The sequence below is a fragment of the Arachis hypogaea genome, chromosome 12 (assembly GCF_003086295.3).
Source record: "Arachis hypogaea cultivar Tifrunner chromosome 12, arahy.Tifrunner.gnm2.J5K5, whole genome shotgun sequence".
Classification (NCBI taxonomy): Eukaryota; Viridiplantae; Streptophyta; class Magnoliopsida; order Fabales; family Fabaceae; genus Arachis; species Arachis hypogaea.
Window position 1 is genome coordinate 28101692 of NC_092047.1, and position 17466 is coordinate 28119157.

Genomic DNA, 17466 nt, shown 5'->3' on the forward strand with positions numbered 1-17466 from the left:
TCAGATTTAAATACCTGTGTACGCTTTAGTAAAAATCACTTTCTCCTTCGATGGTACGAAGGCGCTATGCGTATCCACACCGAGACCAAACTTTGCTGTCAACTCCTTGACCAATGGACATCTGATCTAAATTGAGAAACCTCTTGCAACTCTTTGCACGCCATAAAATTCTTCTCCAAGAATCAGGCTCACATACGTTTATGTGTGTAGAGGTAACGGAATAAAACTCTTGTTATTCTCGTCTGTCATTCTTTTACTCTTAGCATACATATATATAGTATGAGATTTATTCTTGATTTTAAATTTGAATCTTAATTCAAATTTAAATCATATCTTGAAATTCTAAATCTGAATCTTTCAAATTTATGAATCATATCATAACTCAATTTGAAAACAGAATCAGTTAGGATCTCATCCAAATCTAGAAATAAAATAACTAATTATTCTCAAATCTCATTTAATATTCTCAATCATAATATTATTATATTCTTGGTGCTAGCAAAGAATATAATAATATTCCATTTGAATTAATATAATTATTTATTTGATCAAATCAAAATAATAATTAAATAATTCTATAGCAAAGATTAGAACACTCGTTAGTGTGTGACCCCATAGGTTCAATACTAAGCGGGTAGTAAATTAGTCATACTAAATTTACTAATCAAGGTTGGCGTCTAGCAACACTCCTCAACGACCCGATAGTTTGAAGTAATCTATTTTTACTAAGAACCTCAGAAGAACAAAGTATAATTCCTTCCATCTTTCCAGCTCTTGGTTAACCTTTAGAGTATGGTTTAATTGTCAAACTCTAACTTGTTACCATTGTTATAATGAACTGTGAATGACCTAAGAAATTCATTTCTTTATTCATTCAATCCCCTTGGCCAAGGTTTTATTCATCTCAGTCATTATAATCATAGAGCTCAAACTCTTTACCGAGAGTTGACGGATTCCTTATTGACTAATCGTTAATTCTACAAGTATTTAAATTATACCCAATATCCATTCAACTAGCACCCTAGGGTATTATGTGTCCGGAATCAAAGTATAATAAATACATTGTTAATTACTATGACAGTCGCAGGTCAAAGAAAACTCTATTACTATGTTCATCTTGAGAATATCCTATTGACAAATATACGGTAATTATAACCATTAGAAATTCTCAAAGTGAGTCAGTTCAATGGTCATATCTCTATATGCACCATATATATATATATATATATATATATATATATATATATATATATATATATATATATATAATTTAATAAATGAGATCTATTAATATTCATCCAATGAAGACCATTATATATATATTGATCTTTTCGGATTATTAATGTCCTTTTTAATAATCCTATGACCAAGAACAATTTAGATTAAATTATAAAAGATTTATCTCTTAATATTATGATCACTATCACAATGATAAATCTCTAAATTTAATTAAAGACCTTATTATATTAATATTTTAATATAATAATGATAACAAATTATTTGACACGTGATTGATTGGATTGTGGTCATACTACTTATTCCCAACAATCTCCCACTTGCACGAGAGCCAATCATGATAGATTGGATCTTGGGCATACTATTATCACAATAATCTCCCACTTGCACTAGAGCCAATCAATCATGTGTATAATTTTTCAATGCACATTTGTGTTTATCAAAATTATTTTGACCTTAAACACCTTTGCTCTTGAGCATGTTTGCTTGACCTTTTGTAAAATACACCAGTGCATAATAAATATCACGTTTTCTCAAAACATGAAATCTCCCACTACAATAGTGCATAATTTTATTTTAAGGATAATCCATGATTATTAAAAAAAAATCTAAGTAACCATTAGATATATCTTTATAGAATTGTATCATTATACAAATAGGCTACTTTTTCGAAAAGTTAGTTTGATGATCAAACCTTTTATACTTTCAGGAGAAAGTATATCCTCTATTGAGTGGTATACAAATTCTAATAAAAGTAATTGTACTCCCACTCTTTCTTTAAGATGGAATCCCTTTTCTAAAATAGAGTTTAACCTCTTATCATAGACATTTTGTCATAAGAAGAGTGATAAAAATAATCTCATTATTTCTTTAGGGTAACCAATAAATCTTATTTATCGGACCTAATATCAATTCTATTGTTGTGCAATCTCTTAACACATATAAGACATCTTCAAACTCTACTGTTCTTGAGTTTCAGCTTATGCCTTTTCCATATCTCATATGGATAAAAAAATTGATTTAGTGAAAAATTTGTTAATTTAGCAACATTTCTAAAATGTAGTCCAAATATTTAACAAATACTGATCCTCAGCTAAGAGTACTAGTATTTGTGCGTTAAGAGAATCTCATTCTCTATTCAATAGAATATCAATTAGATATTAGAGATTTTACTTCAAAACTCTTATAATAAAAATACTCAATATTTTTATTATTGGTCAAACCAACCTTTAAGAGCAATTTTGATTGGCATCCTCAATACTCATATTGAATTTTTCTAAAAAGATCACAAATATTAAGGCCAATTATAAATTGTTTGTAACAAAATGAATCTCCAAAAATGCTTGCAAGAACAATTCTCGCTAAAACCATTTGCCTAATGGCATTCTAACTTCTAAAGTTGTTTAATTCAAAATATATTATCCAATACTCTCACTAGTTTAAATAAAATCTTTGATAGTCATACTATCTTACTTTGGGCACCATACATCTTCTCAAGATGTTCAGTAATAAATAGTGGGAAGATGCCTTTGAAATTAGAACTTATGGTTGTCAAAACAACCCATGTAAAATAATATTACAAATATTTCAAAAGTTCTGACCATTTCAAAACTAATTTTATTGGAGAATTTTATCATCTCAATGATAACCCTTTGAAAATACAATTCTCAAATTGTATTTAATATATTACTTTCAAGTATGCCACACAAAAATGGGCATATTTAAAAATTTAAAATATGAAAGTAAATCAAGAAAATTTATATTTATGACAAAATTATTTAGAATCACGAATGAGTATCTTGGTTGTCAAGTTATTACTCATACCTATTCCAAATAAACACGATTAAATTATATCCCATATAATTATAATCCCAAATAATTATCTGGTTGTCAGACAATTATTTAACTGAATTATATTTTATACCCCTAGGTTGTCTAGGTTCAAGTATAAAATTAATTCTCTTTATACATCATCATATGCATAAATAAATTTTATATTTGAGTACAAGTCTCCTGGTTGTCAGGTTGTTCCTTGTAAACAAGAGATAAATTTATTTTTTTGACAATCTCCTAACTTTTAGGATTTATCTCCATTGTTAGAGAATTTCTACCAGTATTCATGGATTAAATTTTATACTCCTAGATTGTGTAGGTAAAAATATAAAATTAAATCCTTAATACATCAAATGTATACACTGATTATTATCTTAAAAATAAAACTCCTAGTTGTCAGGCCGCTCTTTATAATAAAAAACATTAGAAAAACTAATTTCTAAAATTATAGTGTTCAAAACATATCAATCAAATCAAAATTTGATTTTTCATGTACTAACGTTTAGCCTTAAAAAATTATCAAATCAAATTTGACCTTTATATATACACTTATAGATATAAGAAACAAACAAAAGATATTTTGCATCTTATTCCTTTTATTGTGATCAAAATCACAATAAAATTTAATGAATAAATAAAATCAAACAAAATATTTGATTATAAATATAACTTTTATATTAAAAGAATGATAATTTAATCACAATTAAATAATTAAAATAAATTAAGTATTAATTTATTAGAAAACCATCTCAATGGAAATAACTGCATCGCATGCTTAAATTTTTTTTTGAATTAATCCTATTAATTCACAAATTAAAAAAAATAGGAATAAAATTTAAACACAAAAAGCCAAAGTTCTGATACCACTAAAGGATTACCATGTGTTCATAACACGCAGTGGAAGAAAATAAAGTAATCCTAAAGATCTATTTTGTGTTTAAACTTTATTCCAATAATATATAGATAGTAGATCAGATTTAAATACCTGTGTACGCTTTAGTAAAAATCACTTTCTCCTTCGATGGTACGAAACTTTCTCCTTCGATGGTACGAAGGCGCTATGCGTATCCACACCGAGACCAAACTTTGCTGTCAACTCCTTGACCAATGGACATCTTATCTAAATTGAGAAACCTCTTGCAACTCTTTGCACGCCATAAAATTCTTCTCCAAGAATCAGGCTCACATACGTTTATGTGTGTAGAGTTAATAAAACTCTTGTTATTCTCGTTTGTCATTCCTTTACTCTTGGCATACATATATATAGTATGAGATTTATTCTTGATTTTAAATTTGAATCTTAATTCAAATTTAAATTATATTTTGAAATTCTAAATCTGAATCTTTCAAATTTATGAATCATATCATAACTCAATTTAAAAACAGAATCAGTTAGGATCTCATCCAAATCTAGAAATAGAATAACTAATTATTCTCAAATCTCATTTAATATTCTCAATCATCATAATATTATTATATTCTTAGTGCTAGCAAAGAATATAATAATATTCCATTTGAATTAATATAATTATTTATTTGATCAAATCAAAATAATAATTAAATAATTCTATAGCAAAGATTAGAACACTCGTTAGTGTGTGACCCCATAGGTTCAATACTAAGCGGGTAGTAAATTAGTCATACTAAATTTACTAATCAAGGTTGGCGTCTAGCAACACTCCTCAACGACCCGATAGTTTGAAGTAATCTATTTTTACTAAGAACCTCAGAAGAACAAAGTATAATTCCTTCCATCTTTTCAACTCTTGGTTAACCTTTAGAGTATGGTTTAATTGTCAAACTCTAACTTGTTACCATTGTTATAATGAACTGTGAATGACCTAAGAAACTCATTTCTTCATTCATTCAATCCCCTTGACCAAGGTTTTATTCATCTCAGTCATTATAATCATAGAGCTCAAACTCTTTACCGAGAGTTGACAGATTCCTTATTGACTAATCGTTAATTCTACAAGTATTTAAATTATACCCAATATCCATTCAACTAGCACCCTAGGGTATTAGGTGTCCGGAATCAAAGTATAATAAATACATTGTTAATTACTATGACAGTCGCAGGTCAAAGAAAACTCTATTACTATGTTCATCTTGAGAATATCCTATTGACAAATATACGGTAATTATAACCATTAGAAATTCTCAAAGTGAGTCAGTTCAATGGTCATATCTCTATATGGACCATCTATATATATATATATATATATATATATATATATATATATTGATCTTTTCGGATTATTAATGTCCTTTTTAATAATCCTATGACCAAGAACAATTTAGATTAAATTATAAAAGATTTATCTTTCAATATTATGATCACTATCACAATGATAAATCTCTAAATTTAATTAAGGACCTTATTATATTAATATTTTAATATAATAATGATAACAAATTATTTGACACGTGATTGATTGGATTGTAGTCATACTACTTATTCCCAACAGGACTGAAGTTGTGAATCACTAAATCTATGATGTGAGGCAAATCCTAATTTTTAAAAAGTGTTTATATGTATATATACGGGGCAGGTACACCCTAAACCCCGACCATACTCTGTCCTAAGCAAAATCTGCCCCAACTCGGGTCAAGTTATTACCTTCCACAATCGGGTATGAACGGATCGGGTACCCGCATATTCGGGTACTCATACTAAGTCTAACCACGTATTGATGCTCCATTTATTAAGGGTTTATTGCTAGCCAATGGATTGCTACACACAAGGTGAGATTCTAACTTCTAATAGTTGTTTAAGTGGACGAGTGAGATGATCATTCAACAAACTCAAATTGATTAAAATAAATACTAATTATTTTTAATATATTTTAATATTAAAAATTTTGAGAATTTAATTTTAATTATAACTTGATAAAATATTTATAATAATAATTATTATATATATATTTTATTTAATATTTTAATAAAATTTTAATAAAATTTTTTATATAATTTTATGTATCATTTCGTAGAGTGTACAGAAACATACACTAAAATGTACTAAAAAATAATAAGATTATTTTGACCTTTAGAAATAAAAAATGGAATAATTTTATACATTATACCATAAATTTTTAACTTTTTATACATGAATTTTTTTTTTAAATTCAAAGCAACAATTATTATTATTAATAAATAAATATCAATAAATTTTTATAATAGAATAATATTTGTTCGGAACTATGTCCGGATTTTACCCTAATTATATATAATATATGTATTAAAGTTAATTCTATAGTGTTTTGTTTGGTGTTTAATTTTTACCTAAGAACCGATTTGAACGTTCGGATTTCATGAAAATTGGTGACGTGGCCAATTTTAAACACCGGACCGTCTCTCTCTTCTTCAGTTCTTCTTCTTCTTTTTTGTTTTTTGTTTTTTTATATATATCAAATCCTCAATACGATAGGAAAATAAAAACAAAGGAAAGTCACCAAAAAAAATAAATAAATAAAAACAAAGGAAAAACCTCAATTCAACGGCACACCCAAGTTCCAACCATCCCCAGCCTCAACTCACTCTCACCTCACTCACCGCACCTTACAGAGCTTCACTCAGACACTCGCTCTCACCTCTCTCACTCACTGAACGCTCACTGCCGGTCGTCACTCGTCATTCTCCTCGCCGGCTCCTCTGCCTCGTCCTCGCGCCGTCAGTGTTTGCTCGCCTCTGCTTCCTTCGCGACTGTGCCTCCTCCGTCAGTGTCGTCCCGGCCGCCTTTCCTCCGCTGTGCCTCCGCCTCGTGCCTTGTCTGGATCTGCTTCCTCCGTCGTCATCGTGTTGGCTCATCTGCAGACTCTGCTCTGCTCCTCTTCTAAGCTCTCCCTCCACCGAAGCTCTGCTCTCTTTCGCCGGCGGCTTACTCTGCAGCTGTGCAACACGGCAACTTCCCCGAGTTGAAAAATCGTCCCTGACTGTTTCTGGCTTTCTGCTTCTGCTGTAGGTGAGATTTTTTTTAGCTATTGTTATTAATTTTTTATACTGGATTTTGATGTTTTAATGTATTGAGGCTAATTGTATTTGTATGTGAAACTGGCTGATTTCATTTGTAATAAGGTTTACATGAATTGTATTTGTATGTAAAACTAATTGATTTAATCTTTTGTTCTCTTTGTTCTTTTTGCTTTCTTGTGTATACCATTTTGCTGTTACTTTAAGATATTATGTCGTTGTATCAATCCATTTTTGTGCTTGAGGTTTAATTTATAAGGGTTTAAATCCTTACACTTTTATTCTGTGATGGACAGATTTGACAAGATCATCAATAAAGAAATTCCTTCTATTGTGCTTCATGAGGATGATAAGGTAGTAAGGTACTTTTTCAGCCTTTGGTCGAATCCTCAACTTAACTATGTTAGTGCTTAAGTGAAGTCTGGGAGTGCGGTGAATGAATGCTGATATAGGTGAAACCAATGAAATAAAGATTTAAAGATGTGCATTGGAGTTTTGTGTTTTGTCTCATGATTAGCTGATCTCTGTTGTTTTTTCTGTCTGACTCTTCTATATTGATTTAAAATCTTATTAACATTTATATACACTCTTTAGTTTATACTATGTTGTTGAGGTAGACATTTAAATTAGTTCTGTGGTATTAATTCAATTTTAAAAATAATAAAATAAAAATTAGCTATTATGAAAAAAAAATTATATATAATTATTTAATTATAACCGGGTCAACCAGTTCAACTAATCACCCAACGGTTGAACTAGTGACCCGATAACTACAGTACTCTGATCGCTGTTGATTCAGGTTCAGTTCTAATAACTATAGTTTAGGTGTTCCTTATGCTGTTATACACATCCCTAACCGTTAAACCTGCTTTCACAAACAGGTACTGTCTGTACTACAACTACCTGCTTCTTTCTGCTCTTTAGGTTCAAGTCAGTCTCCCAATTAATTAAACCATTTTTGTTGACATTTCGTCATTATTTGCTTCATCTTACACGGAAAAAATGAAGAACTTTTTCTATCATCTTATGCTGAAAAAATAAACAACTTTTTCTATGGTCACTCTTCATAAACAAGGACGAAGATGATGACTGGTACTAGGAAGTTACTGTCCCCAACCCATTTCCGGCCCATCCCCACCATTGTCCATAACTCTCTTGCCGATGACACCCAATTGAATTCTATTGCACCGTTTTGCCCCAAAGACATTTCCGGTTTAGCCACTGATCTCATCAAATCATATTTTGATAAGGGGTGCATTGAAGAAGCACGCATGCTGTTTGATGAAATGTCACATAGAGATGTTGTCACTTGGACTGCTATGATTACTGGCTATAATTCTTGCAACCACCATGGTCGTGCGTGGAGCGTGTTCTGTGAGATGTTGAGATACGGGATGCGGTCTAACGAGTTCACCTTGTCTGCAGTTTTGAAGACATGTAAGGGGCTGAGTGCGCTTTTGTGTGGGAAGTTGGTTCATGGGTTGGCTATAAAGAATGGTACTCAAGGGTCATCCATATATGTTGATAATGCGCTAATGGATGTGTATGCCACTTGCTGTAGTAGCATGGACAGTGCAAGAATGGTTTTTGAGAGTATCCTTAAGAAGAATGCTGTCTCATGGACAACGTTGATAACTGGATATACTCATAGAGGAGATGCTTATGGTGGCCTTCGAGCTTTCCGCCAAATGCTTCTGGTAGGTTCCCACTTTCTGGTTCCAAATCCATGTTTGTTTTACTCAAAAAGATGGGTCTCATAGCAGCAAAGAAAAACAATAGAGAACACATTTTTTTTTCTTTTCAACAAAATGTTAAATTGTGTATTCATATAACGGATGCTGTGAGATTTCTACCACTTTGTTCCATCCTACAAAATTCATGTATTCTGTTAAGATTAAGGCTCCTCTAAGGTGATAAACTAAGGAGGTAACCACAATCATTAACCATTTATTGATTAAGGGTAGGTAACCTCTAATTTTCTCATTTGCGAGATAAACTCACCTTAGAGGAACTTCAAGGAAAACATTAAAATTCTTGGTAGAGACTAGCTCAGTATAATGGGGTTTTCATATTTCCTTGGCGATAAACAGGAGGAAGGAGAGCTGAGCCCCTTCAGCTTTTCAATTGCTGTTAGAGCTTGTGCATCTACTGGCTTGGGTAATTTGGGCAAGCAGGTACATGCTGCAGTGATTAATCATGGATTTGAGTCCAATCTTCCTGTCATGAATTCTATACTGGACATGTATTTCAAGTCTTGTTCAGCATGTGAGGCAAAGCAATTATTCTTTGAAATGAGTCAGAAAGATACTATCACATGGAATACCTTGATAGCTGGTTTTGAGACATTGGATCCTAAACAATCATTCTGCATCTTTTCTCAAATGGTATCTGAAGGTTTTAGTCCAAATTGCTTCACATTCACCAGTGTGGTAGCTGCATGTGGTAACTTAGCGTTTCTGTATTGTGGGCAGCAGCTTCATGGGGGAATTTTTCGTAGAGGCTTCAATAACAACTTGGCATTATCCAATGCCCTTATTGACATGTATGGAAAGTGTGGAAATATAACAGATTCACATAAAATATTTAGCCAGATGCCATGCAAAAATTTGGTCTCCTGGACTTCCATGATGATTGGATATGGGGCTCATGGGCATGGAAAAGAAGCTACTAAATTATTCAATGAGATGGTCAGATCAGGTATCAAACCTGATAGGATAGTGCTCATGGCAGTTCTGAGTGCTTGTAGCCATGCCGGACTAGTGGATGAGGGCCTGAGATATTTTAGACTATTGACAAGATTTTATAATGTTGCACCCGATCAAGAGATATATGGATGTGTAGTTGATCTGCTTGGGCGTGCTGGTAGAGTAAAGGAAGCTTATCAACTAATAGAGAATATGCCTTTTAAGCCGGATGAATCTATATGGGTTGCCCTTCTTGGGGCTTGTAAAGCTCATAAACAACGAAGTATAGGCAAACTGGCAGCTTCAAGGATGTTGGAAATGAAGCCAAATAGGGCAGGAACTTATGTGCTTTTATCAAATTTTTTTGCTGCTGAAGGTAACTGGACTGGTGTTGCCTGCTTAAGGAAGCTTATGAGAGGTATTAAAAATAAGAAAGAGGCAGGGATGAGCTGGATTGAATTGAAAAACCAGGTTTACAGTTTTGTTGTTGGAGGTGAATTTGTTTCTTCAAATGAGCAGATTGTTGAAGTTTTGGAAGTATTGATTACGCATATGAAAGATTTTGGATATACACTTGACTTAGATTGCTTTGTACATGACCAAGAAAATGAGGTTTGAACACAAGCCATATGGTTAATATGTCATTGCCGAATGCTCAGCTGTTCATAGCAGCTCATTTGGTTCAATTCTTGCTATCTCAATCAACTTGTTCATAAGAAACCGGAAAGAGTCCGGCATTTTACATGTTTTAGCAGAGAGAGTTGCTTCGATTAGTTTAGAAAATAGAAATCAACAGAAAATTAATTGGAAGAAGAGCAGGTTATCTTTTGATTAAGTTCTGTTCTTTCTTGCTCTCGGGGATGCAAGAATAATTTATTGGAAGAGAGAAGACAAAAGTAGGAAGATGTGGAATCTTTCCAACAGCAAACAAAACGAAAATTGTTCCCTTTCTTGCATTGCTAAGTTTCTAACAAGTCAGGGTCCTAAGCTCTACAAATGCTACAGACTAAAGAGGAAGGCAAATAATGGCAAGGAATTTTGCATGAGATTTGTGAGCTTAGATATTTGTATACTTAGAATCAAATGATATTTGATGCTGATCAAGAAAGATGAAGAGGTAGTTATTAGTTATTACTGAATAGGGATGACTGTCTCATTCTGATTGTGATTTGATGGGGAAATGAAATTAGGAATCACACTCCTTGTTTTATGCCATTCATACATGTATACAATGGGTAAAAAATACCCTTCTTGTTATGTGCATATTGCACATTGTATTTTTTAGCTATTGTTATTAATTTTTTATACTAGATTTTTGATGTTTTCATGATTCAATAGCTTGCTAAAGGCAGTTATTTAATACGAAGCGATCATTTTTAAGCTCAATCAATGATAATGATGATGATAATTACTACTAAAAAGATATATTTGCTTATTTATACTGTTGCATTTTCTTTGAAAGCAAATCTCATGGTCACCGGTTTTCGGAAGTAAACACCTTGCATCTTCAAGCATAGATGCCTTGTTCTGTATGAATTACTGTTCAGATATGCATCCCAAGTGATGAACTATTTTGTATGCCTTGTTCTGTATGAATTACTGTTCAGATATGCATCCCAAGTGATGAACTATTTTGTATGTTACAGGCTGTCACTAGAGTTAAGCCATACATTTGCACCATGCCGCTTAGAATGGATGATGGGTGGAATCAAATCCAGTTGAATTTAGCGGACTTCACGAAGAGAGCATATGGCACAAATTATATGGAGACGCCGCGGGTTCAGCGCATGCAAACTGTCGCCTGAGAAGGATATATTTCTCCGATCGCTTGTTTCTGAAGAGGAACTACCACCGTAATTCAAATTGTACCTTCCGATGCAGGTTAGACATGCCCCCCATGTGCAACCTTACATCTCTTCTTTCCATCTCATTTGATTCAGGCCTTATATATTTTCTATTTGTCATCTGCAGAAAGCATGAACAAGTCATAGCATGAGGAATTCAGAGCCTGAAGGCGGTCGAGCGATGGATTTTTTTTTTGGAACACTATAATTGCTCTATTTCCCCTCTTTCTGTCAGAAATTAAGCAGTAGTTTGGTTCTCATGTATGGTGATTTATGCTTATATGTGATAGTATCTTGCTAAGAACACAATGATGAATGAGATGCAACTGGGATTGCATGAATAATGTACATTACATGGTTATATGAAAGCTGGCTCTGTATGCTTTTCTAATGGGCTGTATGAGATTCTAGGGTTTCATGAAATAGACGATCAAACACGTTGTTAGTGACATTTGTATAGGGCGAAAAAAAGTTTTGGCCTCTTATGGAATTCAACAATAATGCTTGCAGATAAAGTTAAATTTCTAGTTCTTGAATCGATGCATTCTCTCGTCTTGTGTATGTAAGATTGTTCCGGCAGGTTAGGCAGTGTGGGTTTTCAGTGGGATGCTTTTCCGGCGGTTTAGGCCGGCCAACAGCTGGGTCTAGAGGTCTTAGCCCATTTTGACCGCCGGCCAACAGCTGGGTCTAGAGGTCTTAGCCCATTTTGCCACCCCGCCCCATCATTCATTGTAGAACCATCTGTTGGAGTGTCTTTCTAGAGAGCTAGACTTCAGCAAGGATTCTTAGATAGCATATTAGCATAATGCATTGCCATATTTTAACAAAGTTACCTCCCCTCCAAATCTAATGAAGTTCAATTACTGAAGCAAAACCGAGATAACGAAAGCAATAACAATAAGAATTTTTAATGACAGATGACACTTAGAAAGTCACTCATTCAAGTTTAGCAACATTTTTGGACTTGACATCCTCTAAACCTAGGAAAAATGAAGAAAATGTATGGTGGCGAATAACCAATGTAAGGATGAAAACATTAGCTGCATGAAACACTAAGCTTGCCACCCAAAGCTCTAAGAATACGTTTATACCCTTGAACTCAAGCAGATAACCCCACATTAGCCAATGGACCTGAGCTCCCATCCATGAAAGAATGCAAAGCGTGCCATCCCATTTAAGCTTCATTTTGCTCCATGGTAATATCAGAGGCAACAAGCAAAAGAACCATACAAAATACTGTGCAGTTATCACCTGCAAAATAAAAAAAGCATTTATTAGTGCACTCATGGTCTTGAGCATTAACTTAATTACTCTAAACTGGAATAAAATAGCACAATATTCTTTCAAATATTCTATATTTTTAGATATTATCGCTTGCAAATTGCAAAAGGTATATTAATTTTATGATTTAAGTGTACAACATAGTTCCCAATAGAGACAAAGTTGTGCATCATATAAAAAATCTAATATACCAAAGTCCTTGCAAACAATTAAATGGGAATAAGAATTAGTGGAAAATTTAAGTGCAAACCTTGTTGAATGCTACAAATGCTACAGTCTGAGCAAATAGACAGAATGGCAAATCCTTTGCAAAACAGAAAATAAGAACCAGCTGCACCATGAACTGTGGCAAAAATGAGATAAGCTTCTCCACCACTGAAATATCATAACCATAGTGAAGATAGATGTGATAGAAATAGATGGAGAAGTTGTGCCTTGGGTCTGTTCTAGTAAGGTGGTATAGTAATGCCTCATGTAGGAATTCCCATCCATATAAATAATAGGACAAACCAGTAAATAAGAAGAAAACCGCTGCCGAAACCAGTCCAAACATCAGCCTCTTCCTTGTAAATATGCATTTTAAGAGATTATGTAAGGAACACAAGCAATTCCCATCATTGAGTCTTTCTGCTTGAGCAGCAGTCCAGTTCTCTAGGATAGGTTTCCGATTGGATGGGAAGAAATTTGGATAAAAAACCAGGACAATAGGGACGGCATAAATTATGGGATAAATCCTGAAATGGACAATAAGTCCATGCCAAAATGCTGACTGCAACAGATTACCTGTAAAATGTGGGAGGAAAAAGATAAGGCACCAAAGCATACAATGAAGTCTTCAAAAGACATGCAAATATCGAATATTGTATACCTTTTACAAAAATATGTTGCTTTGAAGCATCAACAGAATTTGAACTTAATAATAAAAAATGCAAGGCTCTAACATAAATTATCAACAGAGGAAAGGCAAAAGTCGAATTAAAACGTAGCTAGAAGGCTGTTTTCTGATCCCCTATTCCACCAAATACAACATCAATTATATACTGCAGTTTATTTAGCTTTCAGAATGATTGGAAGGAGATATTTAAAATCGAACAGGGTCAAAAAGTGAAGATTATTATTATCATTGTCCATTTAAAAAAATAAAAATCAGGCTTTTTACTATATACATGTTGAAAATTTGACTTACTATTTTATTTATTCATTTCTTTATTTTTTTTTATTGATTCTTGTCATTTTATTGAAAGTTAGGGTCAAAATATTTGTGAAGAGTCACCGAAACGCAGAATGTAAAACCTATTTGTGAAAACTGATTTTTCTTATATCAAGATAAATGGCCAAAATATAGCTCTACCAGTGGATCAAACATAATAGCCACATGTTAGAACATAGAAAGGATTACAGATTAAAAGATTGACAATCTATACTCATTACACTATTTACATCATAGAGAAGTAGAACTGTACCTTTCATAAGACAGATAATTGTCCACAATATCATGGCACAAACAACAGGTTCACAGTTCCCATGCGTCCCTATGGTGAAAGTAAATGGATTGAAGAGCCATGTCATGACACAATAGTTGCAGAGTTTTCTGGGTACCTTCCTCTGCTGTAGAATAAAATGGATAAAATATCCCACCAGCAATCTGCATTTTAGACATGATATTTATGGTTAGGTCTAATGTTTGGAGAATTATTCAACACAGGATTTCTATAAAGAGTTAATCTAGACTCAATTTAAAGTAGTTAATTACAAATGTTAAAATAAGGGCAATACCAGGACTGGCTCAGAGATAGGAAGAAACTAGAAAGTAAAAAAAATGGTGTAAAATTGTTATTGTTTATTCAATTCAGGGATCTGACATTCTCTACAAAAGAATAACCAAATGACAAAACATCTCTTGTTTCAACCTTATCCCTTCTATTTATTTATACTAAATCCTAACTAAGCATTTATAACTAAGAGGGGCCTAAAAAGGAAATTTCTCATAATTGTGACTCCAACATTGTAATAACCATATTTCTGATGCAATAAGCTATAAGAGAGTTCCATCTCTATTTTGAAAGAATTAATTTTTATTTTTCTACTTCCTATAAAAGGAAAAATTGGCTGAACAAAAAAAGAATCTATGTTAAACATCATCTAATATACACTACACAAGACATAATTATCTGCACAAAACTAAATCCATACCTGAAGCTGAGAAGATAAACCTTCCCCAAGATCGATGGATTAATGAATTAGGAATGAGAAGAAATGCAAGCAAGGGGGAATAGCCATATGTGGTCCTCTTATAAGGGGAATCACCCGAAGCCATTAAAGACGCAGCATCAGAAAATACTAGGTAATCAACATCGGTATAATTAACCTCCATATGAGCATCTTGCCACTCTCCATATATAATTAAAATAACACGAAAAATGGCAGAGAATAGAAGCAGTGACGTAAAATCCAATGATCGCATAGCTGAAAGATTAATCATGCTGACAAATTAAAAAAAGATGGTCAATAGTAACACAGTTAATCAACTATACATCTTCAAGTACACATAAGGTTGCCTCAGATATCTTAGCAACAAGCTGAAAACATTGACTTTGCCATTATCATTATGGCCACAGTGGATTTTAATAGAAGATACTACCTTTGTCTCTTCCAGATGATTTATCATTTCTTGTGGCACTGTGGGATCTAATTAGTATAACTAGTAATTCAATCAGTTCAAATTTGTCATGATTTGATTTTGTTTCAGTTTTGTTAATCAAGATTGTTGGTTTAAATTGAACTAGTATCACCTTAAGGATCAATGGACCTAACATCGCGACCTATGGCACCAGTAATGGGAGCAGCCCTTGTACTAGATGCGAATCAGAGAAACTATATGGAAATAAAGTTGCACCTTGCTAACAGCTATAACTTTAGAACTAGTGGTAATAACTCATTCCAAAGTGCTTGTTAAAAATTGCACCCTTGCTAACCACTATTGCTTTCTATTGGCATCAAAGTGCTCTTAAACTTGCAGTCTTCTGTCATAGTTAATCGGCAATTGGAATAAGGCAATGCAGCTTAAAGTTCATATATATCCAAACACACCAAGGCATTTTATCAAACAGTTAAGGTGCAATTAAGAAACAACTTTAAGATGAGAAATTGAGAATAGAGAAATGAAAAAGACAATTCAGTTTAGAATGTTATGTTACTGGGATTACCATAGAATTTCAATAGATTGCTATGGCAAATATGAGGATCCAGAGGAGCCTTTGGGTTGGATCTGCTACTTCACCGTCAACGAAGAGGAACGGAGGCACCAAAGCGCGACATCAGCGACGGCAACCTGGCGGCTTCGGACAAGGCAACGACAACCCAGCAACGGCGGAGCTTTCACTCCGGCAACGACGGCATCTTCGAGCTCAACGGCAGCGAAGAGGAACGGGTGGAACGAAGCAGAAGGGGCCTTATGGTTTCGGGTTTCAGGGAACCAGTAAAGGTGGGTCGGGTTTCAGGGTATATGGTTTCGGGCGGGTTCTGGTTGTTCGAGTCCGGTCATCCATGCTGGTCCAAGGCCAAGCCCAAAACACAGAAAATAAGATTAAGGATTTAGAACTGCTCAAAGAAATAACCATAAAACTAAAAAAAATTTAAACCTCGCCAAACCATTACAAAATAAACCAACCCAGCATCATTTATCAGCACTTGTTCGACATGTTTTTTTTATTTAAATGTATTTTAATAAAAAATAAATTTTTTTTTAAAAAAGACCTAAACAGACTCAAATACAATTATGTCAGCGTATTTAATATTATTTTTAATCTATATTTTTTATATAAATTTAAAAATAATATATATTATTATTTATTAATACAAAAAATTATCAAACATGATTTATATAATTAAAAAAGACATTAAAATATTTTAAAACAATTATGGTGAACTGAGTTCTATTTTGATGATAAGAATTTTTTAAGAATTTTTGAAATATAAAAACTCAGGTATAGTTAATTTTACGTGAAGTTGATAGTTAAAAGTTGTTAAATGATAATTTAGTCAAATCTATTAAATTATTTAACAACTCTCAACTATAACTTTTACATGAATTTAACTGCATCTGAATTTTCACTCATAAATATGGCTTTTTCCATGCCTAAGTGAATCATTCCACTTCATTTATTCTAGCAAAAAGATTCCTTAGTACTACTCATTGACTGAGGATGTAAATGATGTTGCTGAACTTTGAACTTTAGGTTGTACATTGATTATTTGGATTTTGGTTAGTAATTAGTGCACGAATCTCTACATTTTCGTACAACTGTACCAGCAAGTGCACTGGGTCGTTCAAGTAATACCTGAGCGAGTCAGGGTCGATCTCACGAAGATTGTTGGCTTAAATCAAGCTATGGTTATCTTACAGGTCTTAGTCAGACAGATTAGAAGGTTGATTATGTTTGAATGCAGTTTGATTGTGAATTTGAATGGAATCAGTAAAAGAAATATGAGAGAAGGGTATAAGGTAGTGAAATTAGTAGAATGGTTATAATTGAGGATTGGAGTTGCTTAGCCTTTTTGAACTAACTCTGGTATTACTGTCTTCTCTGTTTGTGAATGATTTCTTCAATGGCAGGCTG

At 33.1% G+C, this 17466-nt stretch overlaps 2 protein-coding genes across 4 annotated transcripts; one reads left to right on the forward strand and one right to left on the reverse strand.

Moving 5' to 3' along the window:
• The first annotated feature begins 6495 nt into the window (after nucleotides 1-6495).
• Nucleotides 6496-11957, forward strand: LOC112727225 (putative pentatricopeptide repeat-containing protein At1g56570). Of its 3 annotated transcripts, none has more exons than XM_029290694.2 (6): nucleotides 6496-7030; nucleotides 7335-7400; nucleotides 7920-8735; nucleotides 9129-10839; nucleotides 11369-11603; nucleotides 11694-11957. In XM_029290694.2, exons 3-4 carry the CDS (start codon nucleotides 8121-8123, stop codon nucleotides 10338-10340), a joined length of 1827 nt encoding a protein of 608 aa, XP_029146527.1. In that variant the 5' UTR covers nucleotides 6496-7030; nucleotides 7335-7400; nucleotides 7920-8120; the 3' UTR covers nucleotides 10341-10839; nucleotides 11369-11603; nucleotides 11694-11957. The 3 variants fall into 3 exon arrangements, 2 of the variants coding, with proteins under 2 accessions (XP_029146527.1, XP_029146528.1); XM_029290695.2 differs by having other exon boundaries at nucleotides 6532-7030; nucleotides 7335-7392; XR_011868434.1 differs by lacking the exons at nucleotides 7920-8735; nucleotides 9129-10839; nucleotides 11694-11957 and having other exon boundaries at nucleotides 11369-11581.
• Nucleotides 11958-12446: 489 nt separating this feature from the next.
• LOC112727227 (GPI mannosyltransferase 1) lies at nucleotides 12447-16271 on the reverse strand. Its single transcript, XM_025776903.3, has 5 exons — nucleotides 16054-16271; nucleotides 15025-15330; nucleotides 14311-14492; nucleotides 13098-13630; nucleotides 12447-12817 (listed from the first exon to the last, which is right to left on the reverse strand). Exons 2-5 carry the CDS (start codon nucleotides 15327-15329, stop codon nucleotides 12503-12505), a joined length of 1335 nt encoding a protein of 444 aa, XP_025632688.1. The 5' UTR covers nucleotide 15330; nucleotides 16054-16271; the 3' UTR covers nucleotides 12447-12502.
• Nucleotides 16272-17466: the final 1195 nt, after the last annotated feature.